The following is a 21378-nucleotide window of genomic DNA, read 5'->3' as shown; positions in this document are numbered from 1 at the left end:
GATCTGTCATGCAGCTCACTCATAGCTTTTCATGTAACTAAAAATGGATTTCCAAATAGTTCCTGTCCATGGGATGGAAGGCCTACTCAAATTAAACTTCAAGAAATTTCTGTAGGAGTTATCCTGTTATTGCAAAACATTTTATTTGAATTGGTGTTCTTTTATTATTCCCAGCTGCAAGGGAGAGAGAGAAGTAAAGAAGAAAGAACAGCATTTATATAAAATTTTTCAAAGTACTCAGAATCTATCACATACATCATGTATGAGAAGCACTTTGTACATTATAAAGCGGTATACAAATGCTAAATGTTGTTCTATTAGGTTCAGTCCAGGTTAAATTTTCCAGAATGGAACTTTCCTGTTCCATCTGTTCCCCCACCCCCACTGCAGCCCAATGACTTCCACAAAATGCTGCTCCCAGGCAGTAAGGAACCCCGAGGATAAGATGTGGAAGGCGGAATCAGTGGAAAGTGCCAATTTAGTCTGGATCCAAACCATTATTTTACATTATAAGGTAGTCTAGTATCATTTCCCCCCATGCTAGAAATGGAAGGCTGAGGTTGCAGAAAAGTGGCTTGGACTTAGTGGCATCATAGCTGAGTTGAACTTTAAACCATTGGGATTCAGATTCAATGTTCTTGCTTTTAATCCCTCCAATAACCAGATAATGGTATTAGAAGAGAAACACAGCCTGCACTCTAATGGAAGGAGCTGCCTTGTGAATATGACGTGTGCAAAGAGCCCTGGCCTGGATGGTCCAGGCTAGCCCAATCTCATCAGCTCTCGAAAACTAGGCAGGGTAACCCCTAGTTAGTACTTGGATTGTAGACCACCCAGAGAAGCCTGGAAAACCCTACTGGGTCACCATAACCTGCGGCATCATGACACTTTCCACCACCAAAGAACCTCTTAAAAATGAGGAAAGATTTTAACAATGTAATTAGCCTTAGAAATAATATTTTCAAATATTTTAAAAGGTTGACTGAATCCAACGGGAAATGATGGTGCAAAGATATTTGCAGTCCAAAAGAGTTTGCTGATCTCCACTGCATTCCTTGATGTTGGCTTTTGATCCATCTGTAGGCATGTCACAGGGGTGTGAGATAATGCAGGGTAACTCACTGTTTAGCCAGAGTAGTTTGCTAACCATTTTAGAGCACCCCTATGGGTGACTGGGTTTATTTGGACTTTCACCTTAAGAAATGCTCGATCTTCTGTTCCCAGAAGGAATAGATTACAGAGGCTACTTGAAATTCTACATTGCTTGACAAGGCTTTTGGATGAGGACCAGCTGGATTTATGCACAAGCTAAATAACCTACAGTTTAGGGCCTCTGATTATGAGGAACCTGTTTTTTTTTTTTAAACTATTTTTTACGAATACATTTTTTGGGGTAATGCTTGAAATAGCTTAGAGAATCAGCATGGCTCAACTAAACCAGTGGGTTGGATCCAGCCAGCTACAGCTCCTGCCCCACATGACTTTTCCCCATACAGGTCCCGTGATCCCCAGCATAGCCCAGTTGATCAGTCAGAGGGGAATCCTCCTTCCTTTACCACCACCAGCAACACTGGCTTAATTCAGCCTAATAACTTGTGCATAAAAGACCACACTGGTCTAAGCACTGTGCAGAAGCTTAAGCTGAATTGGTGAGCCGATGGCCAAAGAAGATACTGATTCTGTTTTTATATCTGTGGTATCATTGACATCCACTTTTGCCCCCTGGAGTTGAAGTCAAAGCACATTCTAAAATGCAGTAATGTTCCTTTGTTGGTGTTCTTTATGATACACACAAGCTGAAACGTGTTTTCATTGTGTGCACAGTAAAAAGTCCTCGGGCCAAGAGAATAAAAATTATGGCCAAATCCCTGGGGATCTGTCTCCTGTGTAAGACCTACTGAAGTGAATGGAATACAGATGGAGAGCAATGAATGGGACACAAGAACACAGATGTTAATTACATAACATTGTGTTATGTGCTGGAGAGAGGGAGATCATGCTTGGTGGATGGTGCTAAAGAATTGTAATAGGCTACAGTGTTTTTAAAAGGGTGATATTATGCAGCATCACGCAAAACCCAGTGGATTGTATTTCACGCAACATTCTAGCGTGCATTAGAACTTGTCTCCATTTTCAGTATTTTGTTAGTATCTCTTGAGGCTTTCCTTATGATGGTATCCAACATTGTGAGGCAGCAGATTTTGGAAATGATTCCAAAAACATGTTTGAAGAAGTCTGAATCCATTGTGGTGAATAAGCCACTCTTATTGAATTTAAATGGGGCAAGAATGAGACACTTTCACAAAAAGTCATGTTTGCCCCAGGCGTCCTGATGTTTTCCAAAGCAAACACAAAGTGCAAACAACAGATGTATGTCCTTAAACATCCACAAACACATGTTGGGTTGTAGGTTCCTGCATGTGTACAATGGTGCTTCAGGATAGATGTCTGCCATTTACACCCTGGGTTTGCCGTGCAATTGGCTAACATGATGTACAATTGTCTAACGTGATTGGGAGTGGCCGTGGCTCAGTGGTAGAGAGTCTGCTTTGGATGCAGATGGTCGAAGGTGCAATCCTTGTCATCTCCAGTTAAAAAGAGTAGGTAGGTGATGGTGGGAAGGACTTTGTCCTGAGACCCTGGAGAGCTACATGATAGTGACCTTGGTAGACCAATGGGATGACTTGGTATAAGGCAGCTTCTTGTATTCATGAGACTCCTGTGTGAAGTGCAGAGCTGCTCTTAGAAGGCCTTCCTAACACAGGAGGCTGTTGTTTCCTTCCAGATGTCACAAATGGCTGAAAGTGCATTGGGCATGTGATAAATACGATGTCTGTATAGCATCCTTATTGCTTGTGACAAATCATGTGTACACTACATGTAGCCATGAATATGCGTACACGGTACTTATGGCCGTGAATACAGGGAATTCATTTAATATGCACAGTGCTGGCATGATTTTTCTTTGTACACAGGCCTTTTCAGATGTTATGTTGGGGGGATCCAATCACATGCACCGGGGTATGTTCCCAGTTCACGCAGTTGTGTGAATAGAGAGATGTGTGTATTTTCAAGCTTTGTTATGTGTGAAAGGAATACTGCATGTGTAAGAGTTTGCACATAGTGAAGATGGAAAGCATGTGCATATCCCTATTGAGACAAATGGCAACCATGCATGTCCAGAACATTGTGGCTAGCCCCTCCGCCCATAATGTCTGAAAAGGTCTCACATCTTGACTAAGTCTTTATGTTATATTCAGTGCATGTACACTACAGCTGACCACGTGATTCAAACCTCACATTTATCCAGTTATTAGTCCCCAGTTTTATTTTCAAAGTAAATGGGCATTGGCTCTTTCTTACAAATAGATGTGCCTCCACATACAGGATGTAACGTGCATATTGGGCTAGTCAGGGAGCGCTTAAGTTGAGCCATCGAAGCGGGAATGAATCCTGCCTCCCCTAATGATATACCACCTTTATTTGGATCAATCACACAGCAGCGAATTGATCCTTAATAAAAGAGCAAAGGTACTGTTTCAGTTTGAATTTTTATTGAATGGATCAACATGGTTGCCTGCATTTGCTTACTCCCCTCCCCTCCCATGCAGTGATGCAAAGACATATAAGCCAGGTGCCCTGCTGTCATGTCTTATTGAGAAAACTCTGTGTTATCTACAGAAGATTTGTTGTCTCTTTTCCATTACCTATTTGTAGAAATCGTCAGAAATGGCAAATGAGATGAGGCGGGAGGAGGCGCAGGGAGCATTCTTTTCTATATCTGCCACACCACTTTTAATAAGCAGAAAGGTCTGTGTTTCATAGGCTAGAGTGACGTTTTATTTTCCCTGGAAAGGGAGCAGAGAAATGTTAGTATAAATCTGCAAACGTTTTGGGCGATGCAGCTCTGGAAACTGACTCACTGAGGAGCACCTTGCTTCATGCCTAATCTGGAATTTACAGTAGAGTAGATGGGGGGTGAGGACAAAGCTGGATCTCTTAGCTTCCCACTGTTGCAAATGAGGTCACTTTTCAGCTGCTTCGAGGCTGGCTAAATGGGGTCTGTTATCGGAGTCAGCAAAACCCATTCCTTCCCTATTCGGGGCTGCGTTAACCAGAAGAACCATTTCTGTATTTAATATTTAAAGAGACTCTTAGGGGCTTCCTATGCCTGGTCGTTAAATTTATATAGAAGCTGGGTGGAAATGGTCCCGCCGTCTCTGATAATACTGTCAGCTTTAATATCTTCACCTTCCAGCAATATAGCTGTCAGCAGGAAGGACGGAAATGGCAAGTTTTATTGGAAATTTTTATTTTACACCATTTGACTCCATTTCCACAAAGCCACATTGCCAACATTTAGCTCAACAAGAGGATTTTTTTCCACCTTGATACGTTGGACAGAGGAGTAGAAGAACCATACCTAGCACAGGAAATTGCCTCACTGATAAGGGGCAACCATGAACTTACAGAATATATAAATCGCAGAATGGTGCTTTGAGATGGTGCTGCAGTCCAACTCTCTGTTCGTGCCCAAGAAGATCTGCCCATGTTATGTATATTTACAGAGGCATTTAATGGTACACATGAGACTCTGGATTAGATTTTCAGCCCAAGCAGCCAGAAAGTTATCCAAAGCAGAACTTCATCTAGGGAAAAGAGTAAGTTTAGGTTATGTGAAAGAATTGTGATGCTCACATCTCTCTTATCCTGTTTAGTATAAATAGGTGGGAAAGCAGCTGAAAAATAAAACTCTCTTTGTGCCAGAAACTAAGAAATAGTAGGTGAATAAATAAATGTGGATAAAGACAAGGAAACATTATGGATTGGGTCCAGCCAGTTTTTCAGCTCCATCTTAAAAAATGCTACCCTGGGATGGTGGCAGAGACTGAAAATCATAGCTGACTTATGGCAACCTCTGGTGGGGTTTTCATGGCAAGAGACTAACAGAGGTGGTTTACCATTGCCTGCCTCTGTAGCCCTGGTCTTCATTGGAGGCCTCCCATCTAATTACTAGCCAAGGCCAACCCTGCTTAGCTTCTGAGATCTGATGAGATTAGGGTCACCTGGGCTATCAAGGTCAGGGTGCTGGGGACCATGAGACAAAATTCATGTGCATTGGGGACTACAGTAGGAATTGAGTAGAGTGAAAAGGGTGGTTGGATCTAATCCTATGGTTTGAATCCTAGCTATGATTTTCTCCAGAAGAAAAGCATGAGCAATGTTTGCTAATATCCTTTCCCACTGTAGACTGCCCCCCACTCCTATTCCTGGGGGCCCATTGACCCCAGGGGGGATGATTGGAAGAGGTACAGCATGCTGCAGCAGGAGGAGGGATTGCTGCTCCACTCATGCTAAATAATCTAGTATCACCAATGATAATCTATGCCTATGCCATTTGTTCTCTACCTTCAGTTAACACAGAATGATAAGCTTTCTTTTGCATTAAGAGGAACTGGTGGGTCCACCTTAAGGCATACGTGGAACGCTAAGGGCTGCTGTTTACTTTTAGACATATTCATAAGAGAGAATATTGGGAGAGATATTTAGTGAATACGCATATGTGAATCAGTTTTTTTTTAATGTCTTCTTCCAGCATCTCCAGCCATCATTTCTGCAAAAGCCGTGGCATCTATGATTGTACTTTCCGTTAAGGGAAACATGCAGCTAACCTACCCCATTTTCTATCTCATGCTTATCATAATGGTCCTAACTTGTGTATTCCAAGTCAAGTAAGTTTCCCCCCCACGCACTCATGTTCTACCATGTTTCCTCACTGCATTATTTACTTTCGTTATTTATTTATGTATATTATTTATTATGTATTTATATTATTTGCTCTTTGCCAAAACCCTTTTTTCCCTACCCTTTGAGTTAAATGTTTGGTGTCCTACTTAAAATCCAGCCAACTCCTGACAGGCCCTTGCCAAACTCAGCACTGATTATTTCAAGCACAGATGCATTTTTATGACTTCACTTCTTCTTTTGATTTATGACTGCTATGCTTTCTTTTGCTATTAAATAGCCATGTAGGTTTTCCTGAATGCACTTTTACATCAGCTATAGATTCCAAGCCAACTGAACCTTACTGTTTTCCTGCACGTTTTTTTTTCCTACATCATTTTTATACCCAGTGCCAGTCACTAATAAATCTAACACCCAGGTCTGCTTTCACCAATTTTCCTCCCTCCCCTTGCTCCTCTTGGCTTTGAACTGATAAGCTGTAACATGATTGTTTCCCTTGCCTTTTCTCCGTTTGCATAATTGTCGTAGGGTAGCTGACCATTGGTGATGAAATCCAAAACACAAAAGCCACATAATACTTTTTATTAGTACCAATCAAAAAAGACACAAAACACTTTGCAAGCTTTCAAGTTCTCTGGAATGCTTCGTCAAGGTGGATTCTAGTCCAGTAGCACCGTAAAGACCAACAAGATTTCCAGGGTTTAAGCTTTTGAGAGTCAAGTTCTCTTTGTCAGGTACCTGATGAGGGGAGCTAGACTCTCAGGGCCAAGCTACAAGTGACAAACGACACTTGAATGGCAAGTGTATTTCTCCCTGTTCACTTGCCCTCCACTCAATCCACTTGCCAGGCAAGTGTCTTTCGTCATGTGTAGCTTGGCCCTCAGAAACTTATATCCTGGAAATGTTGTTAGTTTTTAAGGTGCTACTGGCTCAAATCTCGCTGTTCTACTTCAGGCCAACAGGGCTACCCACCTTCAATTATCTTCAATAAGCTGGATGTTCAGAACAAACAAGCTGGGGGTGGTGGTAGAGAAAATTGCATCTTCTGAGCCATGGAGCTCAATCCAACCTGCTTTTCTGCTGGTGAAGGGGGAAAAAAAGACTGTACTGGGATCTGAGACCAGCATGGAATATAACCAACTGAGATGGGAACAAGAATAAGGAGGGGAATTGGCTGAGATGGAGTGAAAAGGCTGTCTGGATACAACCTATGGTTTTTGTGATTGGATTTTGCTTTGAACTAATGTGGCTACTTGCAGCCTTTCTCCATAGAGAATCATTGGTGTTGAAATGTTTTCTCTGTCTTCTGCAACCAGCATCTCCAGAGGAGGTGATTGAGGTTGGGCAAAATGGGCATAGGAGGAAAAGGTCAACTCCCTCCCATGCACCCATCTAAATCTGAGAGATCCAAGGCTGCTCTTTTGTTCTCTGAAGACAGGTGGTGTCTCACTGGATCATCTCTCACAATGGATAGATGCTAGGCAAGGGAGTGCTGATATCCCATTTTGCAGGTGGAAGGCTATTGCTGGAAAGAAGAGTAGCTTACCTATGATGAGCTGCTGAGCATGGGAGCTGAATTTCACAGCTCTGCTCGCAGCCACTACACTACTCCATCTCTCCAAGAACACAGCCTGCAGCCAAACAGAACTCCAACCTTGTTTTAGTTAATGGCTCATTCAGACAGCTCTTGCGGGGAGGGGGGGAGCTTCATGTATAGGGGTATATGATTTCTTCAGACCATCATTTTAAGAATAAGGAATGACCAAAACTAATGAGGTGTTTTCAGTGACTTCAAAATCTTGAGTATTCCATGAATATGCAGGATTTTTTTTTTATTTTTAAAGCTCCATGGAGACTGTTCAACAGTTGCTAAAATAACCATGCAGTCACTCCTAATGTCAAAAACAGATCAGAGTTTGGAGTATTAATGTTGCAGCAATAGACCATTTTCAATATTGCCCTGTTTAAAGGATGCACACCATTTTCTATAGAGTCTCAGAGCCAAGCTACAAGTGACGCCTGACAGGAGTTGGACATGTGTTAGTTTCTCTCAGTGGTTGATGGGAAGTGTAGGTGTCACTTGTAGCTGCCCTGGCCGGCAGTATGAACTTGCCCTGCATCTGCCTCCAGCCCCTCTCCTGGAGCACTGCGATGTTGGGCTGCAGCCCCGGCAGCACAAGCTCACCCATCACCACCCCCTGCAGCGGTGGCCACGTCCGGTCACCATCCCACCGCTGTACTTCAGAGGCAGCTGCCAAGGGAGCGCATGCCTCCCCCCACCCTCTCCTGGAGCCATGCACTGTCATGTACAGCCTGGCCGCAGTGCGAGCTTGCCCCTCACCGCCCCCTGAAGCCATGGCCCCATCCCGCTGCCACACCTCAGAGGCGGCCACTGAGGGAGCGTAGGAAGTCGCAGCCCCAACAGTGCTCCTGGCTCCTCTCGGCCCAGCAGAGAGAGATCTCAGCTCTGTTTTCAGGACCCAATCCATATCATTGACAAAATAGAGGGGCTGAAGGGAGCGATCCTAAGCAGGTCTACTCATAAGCAAGTCCCAAGTTTTTCAATGGGGCTTACTCCCCCCAAAATAGCCTTAGGATTGCATCAGCAATGATTTTAAAGATGGATTTTTGTAGTCATACAAACAAATAGTGAGACAGCCCGTGTAAAAGTGTATTGCATTTGAACTGTTTAAAATGTTATTTGTTTTAATTATTAAGCAAAAGTAATGTTAAAAAAATATCAACATGTAAAATTGCAAAACTCGGAAGTCCCAATGATTGGAAAAGTTTTGCTGCTGACTCTCAGTGGTAAAATATTTAAAAGTCTAATAAGCCAAGGAAATTCATGGTTGCATTCACTCTTCTGTTTATTTGTTTATGTAGAACATGTTTCTATCAGCCTTTGTTTTACTTCTTTTCTCCCCCATCTTTCTCTCCAATGGGGATACAAAATGGCTTATATTGTTCTTCTCTCTTCCATTTTATCTTCACAACAACCCTGTGAAGAGCAAGATTCGAGTCCAGTAGCCCCTTAAAAACCAACAATATTCCCAGAGTGTTAGCTTTTGAGAGTCACACTCTCTTCATAAGATACCATGTGAAGTAGGTTAGGCTGAGAAAGAGTGAATTGCTAGTAAGCTTCTGTAGCAGGCTGGGGGTTTGAACCTCAGAGCCAAGCTACAAGTGACACCTTACACAGGTTAGACACTTGTCAGCTTCCCTCAAGTTTTGATGGGAAATGTAGGCGTCCTGCTTTTACAGCTTGGCTCTCCATTACAGCTGCAAGACCAGGATGCCTACATTTCCCATCAAAACTTGAGGGAAGCTGACAAGTGTCCAACCTGTGTCAGGCGTCACTTGTAGCTTGGCTCTTAGTCTCCAAGATATTAGACCAACACTCTACCCACTATACAACAGTGCCTCAGGGACTCCCATCAGGGACTCAACGTGGCTAATTCAGTTGAGAACTGGATCCTATGTACCACTGAGAAAGTTCTGGTGGAGATGGATCTTTTTCACCCTTTCTTGGCAGCCGCCTGTGAGCACCAAAAAGGTGAATGCCAGGAACAAAACACCACATAACGACCAGCGGCAGTGAGGATGGTTAAAACAGGCAAAATCACTCCTCTTACACCAACAGAACCTTGTTTGCCAGCAGATGTGCCATTGATCAAATTGCTGAGAGGAACAATTTCATTCCCTTTCTGCCTTCCATATTCAGTGGCTTTTTTCCACACAGGTCTCCCAAGCCCTGACATAGGCTTTTTGGTGTTGGGCAGGCGGGCGAGGGGTGGGGGTGGGAGAGAGAGGTGGCGTTCCTGAGGAAAGAGGTAGGTGAAAAAATCCATATAAGATCCAACTCTTAGCATTTAGAGATATGTATCACCTAATGACAAGCCTCTAGGGTAGGTTAGATGTATTACAAATGGGAGGGCCTTAAGCTAAGAGACGGTGGCTTGCTGAAGGTTGCTTGGTTTTTTTCCCCTCAGCCACTATACTAAACTCGGTCACCAGTCTCATGCAAAGTTAAAGAATATGAATGGCTTTTCTTATTTTCCTGAACAGAAAACTAGTTGCTGGAAGAATCAGTAGGTATTACTGGCAGTTTGTGCTTTGCAGTTTTGGACTGCATTCAGACATCCGTGTTAAACCATGATTTGATTAATCCCTTATTGTGGTATCTAAATGCATACTATGCAACCAGCTGTGGTTTGTTGGTGCGTGCAAAACTGAGATTCTGAGCAATAGTTTGTTATTACTTCTGAATGCAGGAATCCTAGTTTGTTCAGCAGCACCGCATCTCTGAGTCTCCTGCATTCAGAAGTGGCTGCTCAGAACAACAGGAAAAATCTAGCTGCTTCCACTTTATTAAGTTACCGGTGATGCTTCCTTGGGACATAATCACCATCTTCCTTTCATGACCCCTCCCAGCTAGTTGGAGTCACCAAGCAACTTCAGCCTTTCCCAAGGAGAAATTTAAAAGGTAGTAGGTCAAAAGGGTCCCACTTATTTGCATGCTTTTATTCAGTTTGCCCATCTGCTCAATATAAATGGTTCCACCAAAACAGTCAAAAGCAGTTCAGAACTCACAGCCAAAATCTCCTTCCCCATGTAGAGAGTCAGCGAGTGAGCACTCATGTTAAGCTGCCCATAATCATGTGGATCTTCCTTAGGTTAAGGAACAGGATGAAAGGCCAAGAAATAAAAGAGAGTGAAGGCTGTAAAAGATTCATCCTGCTTCAGATAAAAGAAGCTTAGGGAATTCAGTGAAGTGGCTAGAGAGCTTGGGGATGGGGAAGAGAAGTGCCAGCCCTTTATTAAGAGTAAGTGAGAGGAAGAGGTTAGGCTTGCCTTAGAGGCTTGGCTGTCCTTCCTCTGTCTGTTTATTGCATCTGACCAGTAGCAGGTGGGTGGCACATATAACGAGGCTTTGCCAGAGGCCAGGCAACGCAAGAAAACGTGGGATAGCATCCAGAGGTTCTCTTTGGAAGTGGGAAAGTGGCCTGCTGATTGGGGATTTCTAAAAAAAAACTGGTGCCCATTCTGTCAAGATGTCTGAATTCAGCATTTGTGCTGTCCCACATCTTGTAGTTAGTTGTCTGCTTGGTGTGCAACTCAATCTCAGGCTGGCTCCTGTTTGGTACCCAAGCTTCCAATCCTGTTGACTCAATGGCTAGGGTGCTTACCTCATCACTTGCTATGCCCAGTACTCACAGGAGCTTGGGGAATAAGAGGCATTTCTACATGCCTTAAACTAACATCTCTGTGTATGGAGGGGTACTCTGTTCGCTGAGCTTTTGTTGCTAGCAAATGGAGTTTATCTGTTTCCTAATCTATGAAATATGAAAATCTGTCTGTCCCAGCAGGCTTTTGAAATGGCAAATGTTCTGTTTAGCCACTGATTTTTGTTGCTGGTAATTTGCTTTTTATGGTTGCTGTTGTTTCTGTTTATGCTATTTATTTTATTCTGTTTTCTTATGAATTGTTAGCTTCCTTGGGTCCTTTTTGGAAAGCAGAATGCTGGGATACAAACTGCCTATTGAAATACATGATTGTGATTTCTTAGCTATGTGAATGTAAAAGTGCCCAACTTTCTTCTTACAGGTTCTTGAGCCAAGCAGAGAAACTCTATGGAGCAACAAGAGTGATTCCAATAAACTATGTGTTCTTCACAATTAATGCAGTCGTGACAGGTTAGTCTCTATTTCTCAGCAAAATATAAGCATCAAAACTGGGAGATTCACACGCACGCACACACACGTATATACACACACGTATATACACACACACATTATATAAATAATATATTTGTCTATATTTAAAAACAGTTTCTGGATTTAGTCTCTCTTGTTACACAAGCGTGTTGAATAAATAGAATCTTGGTGGCGCTTGGAAGACCGAAGCAATCTGGGTTACCATTAACTTTGATGGGATAAAGTAAATGAACAGAAATTGATAACAGGATAAGGGAAGTGGGAGAAGTCTACTGTCTCACCAGGAACTGGAGAGCATAAAGGTGAGGGGTGGGCTTATATCCGACCTAACCAGTGTCTGTACATACACGTCTTTTCTCCATATATGTGAATGGCTGGTAGCCACTTTGTGATAAAAATGGCTGCACTTGGGGACAGTGTTATAGCAGGAGCAAAATCCCCTGCTCCTGACTTGGGGTTATGTGCTTTCTGCCCAGAGAGACCCCAGAGGGAACTCCAGTGCATCCTTGTATGCTGATATGCATTGCACTTCATCTGTCAAGGACCCCCCCCCCCAAAAAAAACCCCTACCCATCACCTTGATGACCGTTTTGCTAGTATAATGTAATGGGCCTGATGCAGCCAAATTTAAGCACTTTTTAAGTCCCATTGATTGCAACAGGAGAGAGTGAAGTATGTGCTTAACTTTCCAGTTGAAATCAATGAGACTTAAAAAGTATTTAACTCTGGCTGGATGATGTCCAGAATCCAGAGATCTCTTCTGAATATGACTATAGATTCCAAGAGGGACAAAACCCCAATGTCACTGAAATCTGTCTTTCACAGGGTTGATATTCCCCATCTATCCTGTTTTACTACTTTATTGCAGGTACCTGCAATGACTTACAATGAATGTTTTCCCCATGTGTATCTTGACTCCTCGGTCTCTTACCTGCTAAAGTCATTTCAGCAAGGAAGCAAGCCCCTAAGATAACAACCAGCTGTGCTTTGCAGTGGTCGGTGTGTGTGTGTGTGTGTGTATATATATATATTCTGTTTCAGCGGACTGGATGTGCTCGGCTCAAGCAAAGGAATTAGAATGAATCCAAAGCCATTTTTAAGCTATTAACATTTTATCCTGGGTGAGAACTCTTGAACTGGATATGATTGAAAAGAGACTCCAATTCCCTAGAACTGTATGCCGTGGTAAGAACAAGTGAGCAGAGAGGGACCAATATGCTGCCTTTGCAGTCAGCCAAAAAGTTATTGTTACTATAACTTTTATGACCCCTTTAACACACACAGGGGCCTGCTCTGTCCTTCAGTTTTCAGGAGATCTGCATACAGAAATGCCATTAGTTTATCTCAATTACTTATTCGGAGCTCACCAAAGTTTAAAAATATGGATTGGTTCAGCAGCTGGGTTTAAAATGGCCTGTGCTGTATGATACAGAGGAAAGATTGACCCAGAACAGCTGTAATGATGTCACCAAATGGAGAATTTGATTCTCTGTCTGCTTCTGGGCCAACTCCTAAATATCCATACTCATTCCGGATTTGACCTGAGTATGGCCCTCTTAAAGACTACAGTGAAGGAGTCTGAGATTAGATCTAATGTGCCAGATTTGTTTGTTAATTATTGGCAATGAAAGAAAATGCTCCTGTGCAAATCAGATAACATTAAGAAAAAATCCTAGTATGCTGTGATATGGACTTGCCAGCTATAACTTTGGACAATTAGTAATGTGGCTTCCAAATCCATAAGCAGTAGAAATAGCCATAAGTTCATAGCATGTGTACAATCATTATTTGAGACCGAGGACTGCTAAGATCATGCTTAACTGGTGATCTGAAGTTTAGTATTTAGTTTCTTAAAGACAGCATGAACAATCATGTTCAGATTAAACAAGAAAACTTTAATAATATTTATCTATTTATTTATATTTAGGCATTTTCATGCTGTTTTCTCCCAAGGGATCCAAAGTGGCTTACAGAAATAAAGTAAACGAGCCCAAAGAGATACATCTTGGGCAGGTCCCACTTCTTCAGACTGGCTATTGCAGGCACCCAGGCTACGGGTGCTTTGGATTCTGTCCTATTTATATGTAATTAAGAGCTAATCTGGGGAGAAGAGAGTCATCTCAATTCCTGTCAATGCCTTGGTTTCAGTTCAAGAGCTATCCTTCTTGTTTTTATCTCAATGCAGGAGCTGTATTTTATCGGGAACTCCAAGGTGTGAGTTTGCTAAGTGGTTTCATGTTTCTGTTTGGGTAAGTTGTGTGGAAGTCTACTACCAAGTTAGGGTTGAAGCATGAAACCAGGTTAAGAAAATTCAGATCTACAGCAAGGAATGAAAGATCTGTGGCTTCTCCCAGCATGAATGCCATGGAACTATAAAATGGACTATTAGCTGTGAGGACTAAGTTGGACACACGTGTTCAGAGGTAGTGGGTTGGATCTAGTTGTTCTAGAGGGATTGCTTTTTACCTGTTAGATTTTTAACTTCTGTTATTGTAACTATGCTTCATTACAGTTTCATTCTTCTTCCACTCCTGTTTTAAATTTAGGACCATCTTCTTTGATGTTTTCAATTTATTGGTTCGATCTATTATGCATTTTAAATTGTATTATCAAATGGATGTTCTTGAAGTATTTTTATGAACTGATTTTTTTTGTAGTTAATACCATTATATGCCGCCTTGACTTTTTAAATTGAAATGTACACATTTAAAATATTTCTGTTCTGTTTTTTTCTCCTCTGGCTCAAGGCAGCATTTTTGTAGTGGAAACATTTATGGGTTATAAATTCTAAAAAATAAAATAAATTGCTGACTGGTGGTGGCTGAGTCAATGCACCACTCAGGCCACACTGATGTTTCTTCATGTTTGTGTGTCCCTAGCAGTTGAACACGGCCCTGAGAAACTCTGTGGTCTTCTGTATGAGCTCAGGATGAGCTGCTTTGTTCAGGACATTTTCTCCAAACAAGGGCAGCTTAAGGTTCTGAATAAAGTAGCCCACTCTGAGCCCATACAGATGACCGGGAGTCTCACAGGTCCGGTTTTAAACCGCTTGCCACCTACAATAAAATGACTTAGGCCTCCTTCTAATGTTACCTTATTAGCATGGGAGTCACTCTGGTAATGCTGGAAGATTTAGGCCTCACACATGAGAGAGAGAAAGACAGCATCATTTAGAGCCAAGCTACAAGTGATGTCTTACCCAGGTTGGACGCTTGTCAGCTTCCCTCAAGTTTTGATGGGAAATGTAGGCATCCTGGTTTTACAGCTTGGCTCTGCATTACAGCTGCAAGACCAGGATGCCTACATTTCCCATCAAAACTTGAGGAAAGCTGACAAGTGTCCAACCTGTGTCAGGCATCACTTGCAGCTTGGCTCTTAGATTAGGCTCCTCTGATTCTAATGGTGTGGGCCAATATCGCTCCCACACCATTGAGGTAAGGTCAGAGTGACCTTGGGTCAGTTATACACTCTCAGCCTAGCCTGCTTCACAGGATTGCTGAGAAGATAAAATGGAAGAGAAGAGAATGATGTAGGCCTTTGAGGGGCCCCGTTGAAGGGAAAGGCAGAGTAAAGCAAATAAATAAATGACATGATTTTTGACGATACTTCCGCAGGTGTCTTCTGTCATTCGTTGGAGTATTTTTAATCACCCAAAACAGAGGCAAGGAACATTTGACAAGTTTTTATATAGACTACGGACACATCCCTGGTAAGTTTATTTCTGGAAATGTTCTGTCAGATATTCATGCTGTCATCCTGATTCATGCAGCTGAAAAACATCCACTAACGGAATGGCTGAAAAGAAAAACCACATCAGATAGATCCTCCAATCGGTTTTAATAAAAATTGCTTTTCACTTAATTTCTTTTCCTATTTCCAGTTGATATTTTTTTTAAAAGATCTTGAATTATTTCCATCCCATTGCCACAGACTATCATAGCAAGGCAAATTGAAGCCTGTGGTGAGAAGCCTTCTAAGGGGAAAATAATTAAACTTGTTAGGTTAGATTTATCATAGTTGCTTCAAGCATGTTTTTTTATTATTATTTTAATCCCACAGGAAAGAAGATGAGAGAGAAAATACAGCCAGATTCAAACAGCTTACCCTATGGCTCTTTGTGTAATGAAGGTGAGCCTGTAAAGACTCAAAACTAAGAGAAAAGAGCATCTTAAATGTCAGTTAACAAGAGAAACCTCCTATTTATTGGCTTCATATTCAACACCACCCTTTTATTACTCATGCTCATTGTGTGTCAAGTTATTTCATCCTGACAGCTCTTATGGTGATTTAATCCTCTTTGAAGATCCCTTGGCTATTGCAAACACATTGCAATATAAACCAGCTATTGTGTTCAAAGTGATTGGTCATTAAACAAACCTGGGTGTTACGCTTATGCCGCGGTTCTTTTTCTGTGATCACTTACTTTTCTGCAGCCGAGCAGTGCCTCCACACAGGCTACACAAAGCTGGATTGTATCCGGTTTGCCCGAGTGCCATTCTACATTGACCTTTTCTCTCAGTTATTGACACTACTTGCTATTTGTTCACTCATTGATTCCACAGAGGCTAGAGGAATCATTCTTCCTAAATTGCATTTCAGTGTTTCCTCATTTCTTTCAAGTGCTGACTTAAGATGATTTATTTAGTTTCTAATGCAATTGCAGTGTTATCCTTTCAAGTGTGAACTGGCAAACTGCTATTGCCACACCCGTGCAAAGGAGGAGAGGAGAGGGTGACTTCGTTTCTGCCCTTTCATTTTTACTATTTCTTTCTCACTTCCCTCTTCTCCCTTTTTCTTTGCAGTAAAAACTCATCAACTACAGAAAAAGGCTTTATCAGTCTTACTACTGCCCTTTGGCTTGGAACCTACCAGCATTTCTATTTATTTTTATTTAGTTAGTTAAAACATTTCTATACCACTATTCCACCCAAATAGGGGACCCAAAGAGGCAAACATCAAAACATTTTGATGTTAAAAACATTTAAATAAAGTATACTTGCCGCATTTCAATAAAAACATATAAACTCACCTGACTCCAAAAGCCAGGGAGGAAGCAATATCAGTTATTGGTGGTATGCCAAACAGTACAAAAAAGTCTTCATCCACTGAGAAAACAATAGAGGAAGTTCCGAAGGTTTGGCACCAGGACTGAGAAGGCCCTTTCTCAGGGAGCCACCTGTCTAGCTTCAGATGGCAGGGATCACCCAAGGCAGAGCCTGTGAAGATGACGAGAGTGGACAGGTAGATAGGAGAAGGCAGTTTTCTAATCAATCTCATCCTGTTCCTGCCTCAACTCGACTTCCATCCTAGGTTTTTTGTCCACATGGTCTGGTCATCCCCAGCATGGCCTTTTCAGTTGTCAAAAGGAAAAGGTGGGAGGATCCAACAATCTAATTTTTGCACCCTGATACATGCATAATATTGCTTTGAAGGGAACATTCCTTCTCGATCCCCTGTCCCCAGCAACAGTGACATGGGCTGTGGAAAAGAGAAGATGGATCAAATTTTCCAAAGCAGCACTATTGTTTTTGAGAAGGAAAGAACTGGGAAATCTTTACAGGAACATTGCGTGGATCAGGTATCACTGATACCAGAAGGATACCTCTAGATCCCTTCCAGTGAGGGTTTCACCCAGGACATGGAGCAGAGACATTGCTGGTCGCCCTCACGGATGATCTTTGCAGACACCTGGACTGAGGTGGATCAGCACTGCTGAGATTATTAGATCTTTTGGCAGCGTTCGATACGGTTGATTATGATCTTTTGACCCACCACCTCACCGATGTGGGGATACGGGACGGCACTGCAGTGGCATGTCTCTTTTCTCCATAGTCAGGGACAGAGGGCAGTGCTTGGGGAGAAATTGTTATCCTGCCACCCGCTGGTATGCGGTGTGCCATAGGGAGCAATTCTTTCCCCGTTATTGTTTAACATCTATATGCGCCCCCTTGACCAGCTGGTGCAATGTTTCGGACTTGGGTGTCACCAATATGCTGATGACACCCAGTTATATCTGTTGATGGACAACCAGCCTGGCTTGGCTCCAGATGCCCTGGAGCATGCTTTCGAAGTCGTGGCTGGATGGTTGAAGCAGAGTCCACTGAAATTAAATCCCACGAAGACAGAGATCCTATACTTGAGTCGCGGATGTGTGGATTCAGGACTCCAGCTTCCTGTCCTCGACAGGGTGGTGTTTACACCAATCCCGAGAGTCAGGAGCCTGGGGGTGATCCTAGATTCCCCCTTGAATATGGAGGCTCAGGTCGCCACGGTCTTCTTTTTTCCATCTCTGACAGGCCAGGAAGCTTGCTCCCTATCTGTCGACCTGCAACTTAACTATGGTGATTCAGGCAATGGTCACCTCTACACTTGACTACTGTAACGCATTCTACTCCCTTGCGTCTGATTCAGCAGTTACAGCTGATCCAAAATGCAGTGGCACATGTCATCACCAGAGTGCCCAGTAGTGCACATATAACATTGGTACTGTGCCAGCTGCATTGGATACCAGTGGAGTACCGAATCAGATTCAAGGTTTTGGTATTAACCTATAAAGCCCTATGCAGACTGGGACCGTCTCTCCCCATATGTGCCACAGAGGATGCTCTGATCTGGAGATAAGCAGCTATTAATGGTCCATGGTCCCAGGGAGGCCCGCCTAGCATCAACCAGAGCCAGGGTCTTTTCGGTCCTGGCTCCAACCTGGTAGAACGCTCTCAAATGAGACCAGGGCCCGGCAGGATTTGTTATCCTTCCGCCGGGCCTGTAAGATGGAGCTGTTCTGCCAGGCATATGGTTGATGCTGGGTAGGGCCCCCGCTGGCCGAATAGAAATAGAATGGGGCCCTCCCTATCACAGCATCCACCTCCAAAACCTCTCCCTTTAAGAAATGTTTCAGTGAAGGTTGGATGAAGGATTCAATTACGTACATGCTGTGTGAAATTTTGTACCTGTAATTTTAAATTTTTAAATTTTTAATGTATATATTGTGATTTTAAATTGAGAAACTGTAAATTTTAACGTCTATGAATGTAATCCGCCCTGAGCCTGCCGGTGCGGGGAGGGCAGAAATTGAAATAAATAAACAAATAAATAAATACATTTCTTACAATCAGCCTCCTATCCTTTCTGGCCTTTATGTCCCACCACTAGCAAGGATAACATAACAAGTATTGTGTGTGTTAGTGCATCTTCTTCCACAAATAACAGCATTTTTTACGTCAGTTGCTGGAGGCAATCAGCGCCAACTGTGAATGAAATCCATTCTAGGAAAGCCTGAAGTAAGCTTATGAGGCGTTTTTCAGCTGGCAGATCAGCAGAAAAGGAAAATCTTTCTTAAATGATAGCTTGCATACTATCACTGCCAGGCCCTTGCAACATACAATAGCAGACAAGTATAAGATCGAGGCAATACCTGAAGTGAGATCCTATTGTTTTTAGTGTTTTCCCAACATTCTGCCTTCTGAGGAGGAGCTGTGGCTCAGAGCCGAACCACAAGAGACGAGTTACATGCGTTGGGTCGGCGCAAGTTTACCTGGGAAGTGTAGGAGTCTCCTTCCCTCTCTGAGAGAACCGCCTGCCAGCTTCAGGCTCCCCTCGCTTGCTAAAGAGCCGGAAGAAGCCAGCAGCAGCAGCCATCACCAATACTTCTTCCAGGCACACGCCTGCTGGACGCGAGGGCCCCCAAAGACTGTTTGAGGTGGGCAGCTGCTGCTCTCTCCCAGGGCACTCTGCCTCCTCTGGGCTGCCTGCCCACCCCCAGGGAGCAGCTACGGAGACAGCCGCTGTGTCAGCGAAGCTCCAGCCACAGCTCCATCCAAGGAATCTGCTGCTGCTGTTCTGACATACCCTTGCTCTGGTTTTCCTCTGGGAGCTTTGCTGAAGCTGCTGGCTTCCTCCAGCTCTTCAGCAAGCGAGGGGAGCCTGAAGCTGGCAGGCGGCTCTCACAGAGAGGGGGAAGAGAGAGGATGGAGTCTCCTGCACTTCCCAAGTAAACTGGAGCCTACACACCGCGAGTAACTCATCTCTTATGGTTCAGCTCTACAGTGGAAGAGCCTTTGCTTGACTTGCAGGTTTGTTCCTTGCATCTCCAGTTAAGAATTGGGTAGTAGGTGATATGAAAACCTCTATCTGAATCCCTGGAGAGCCATTGCCAGTTTGAGTACACAATACTAACCTTGATGGGCCCATGGTCTAATTCATTATAAGGTGGCTTCATGTGTGCACCTTCAGGGAATGTTTCCTTTGTCCTCGCATCCGCCAAGGAAGCCTTGCACAGGGCTGAGGATTCTGGGGTGAATTGTAGGGCATTACTCAGCTTTGGTCTTGCATGAACTGAGGGTGGAGCCTCAAGCACACTTAACTTGCCCTTGCAGCGACATATTGCCAGGCATGATTGGTGGAAGCAGGCAAAGTGATGTTGAAAAAGGTTTACTTCATTACAGAGCTTGGGGCAAAAGTCCTCATAAGTCTGTAAGGAAACTCAGGCTTTTCCAGCATGCAGATTAAAAATCACTCTAGCAAACCGGAAGAAAGAAACAATGATGTTACTTGGACTTGCATCAAAACGTTAAAAGGAAGCAACAGAGGCATTTTTGGCATTTATCAGCAAATTATTAACAACGGCTGGAGAACAAGAGGAAGTGAATCACTGCAGTCATTAGTTACTTTCTCTGAACTCATTGGACAGTGATGGCTACATACATGTTAGCAGATTGCTGCATATAAGGATTTCCCCCGATCAGTACATGGGGCAGATAGAAAAGGGAGCATCTGTGCACTTTTTCTCCCTGCCTGTGGGTAATCAGAGCTAGCAACATTAAGCATCTATTTGATGGTGCTCTTGAGGACGTGGAGTTCACACATGCTGCCCTCGCCCATGTGCTGGCTGTGGAGATTCATCCCCGTCTCTATTGTGCCATTTCTTCCCCAGAATCTCATGCACAAGAGGGCAAAAAAGATGTTAGGTTAGGGGAGATCCTGGGGTCAAAACCTGGCAGTTCTCGTTAATGTTGCTTAATATATTTTCCTGCAAGGTAGAGGTCACCCCTTGCTTCAGGTGCTAATATTCAAAGCGTTTGTGATTCACCTGCTGTTTGCCAGCAGGATTTATAACACACTAATCCTTCGTGCCCCAAGATCACCATAGCTTGCTGCATTACTTAGAGAAAGAGTTTAAGATTATTACGGGGCACACCCAGTTGTTCAAAGGAAAAGTGATTTTCCTAATGCTACTAAGTTTTCCATTTTTGTGTGTCAGTCTGATTATGTGCCTATAGATATCAGGTATCAGTAGAAAAAGGACAAGTAGCCATTCTGTTACAGCCACAACCAGGACACCACCAGTTGATTCATTTAGAGTACCTGAGGTGTGTAGCAAGAGTGGAAATCTGTAACTGCTGAACTGGTAAGTGCACATATATTTGCTGGAGGTGAAAGTGAATGAAAGTGCCTATGCTAGCAGAACAGACTCATAGGACTCCTTTGTCTGTATACAAGGATCAAGATTTAATACTGGGAATTGCTAGTTAAAGGTAGGAAGTGTTAGGAAAGATCTTTATGGAGTTACATGGAAGACAGTTATACCCTGTCCTCTCAACCCATAGGGTTCTTAGGCCATTTCCACTGTCCACTAAAAGAGCATTGAGAAAAATCATGAAACGGTAGCACTGAAACATTACAGAATTAACAATAGAACCCTATTACATAAAAAGTGAGCTGTATTGGTGATGACTCACCTTTTATTCCTGCACAGCCACAGCCCTCCAAAGCCTCTGGAACCTCAGAAGTCCCCACAGCAGCTCTACTCCGCCCTCCCCAAGAATGCCGGGCTCACCTGCACTGCCCTTACCAGCCCTGATCGGTGGGGCAGTGGTGGCAGGAATGTCCAGCTTGCCTGGAAGGCACTTCCCAGGCCCAA

The 21378-nt window shown here is 43.3% G+C and overlaps 1 protein-coding gene across 1 annotated transcript in view; it reads left to right on the top strand.

Moving 5' to 3' along the window:
* Positions 1-18534, top strand: part of NIPAL2 (NIPA like domain containing 2) — a 49337-nt gene extending 30803 nt beyond the window's left edge. The window contains exons 7-11 of the mRNA XM_054986022.1: positions 5597-5732; positions 11350-11438; positions 13645-13708; positions 15074-15168; positions 15519-18534. Of these exons, the coding sequence (XP_054841997.1) occupies positions 5597-5732; positions 11350-11438; positions 13645-13708; positions 15074-15168; positions 15519-15613 (479 nt within the window). The 3' untranslated portion in view covers positions 15614-18534. The remainder of the gene's footprint in view (positions 1-5596; positions 5733-11349; positions 11439-13644; positions 13709-15073; positions 15169-15518) is intronic.
* Positions 18535-21378: the final 2844 nt, after the last annotated feature.

This window comes from Eublepharis macularius, chromosome 7 (genome assembly GCF_028583425.1).
Source record: "Eublepharis macularius isolate TG4126 chromosome 7, MPM_Emac_v1.0, whole genome shotgun sequence".
Lineage (NCBI taxonomy): Eukaryota > Metazoa > Chordata > Lepidosauria > Squamata > Eublepharidae > Eublepharis > Eublepharis macularius.
Note: the sequence above shows the minus strand (reverse complement) of the source record. Positions and strands in the feature narration are given on the sequence as shown.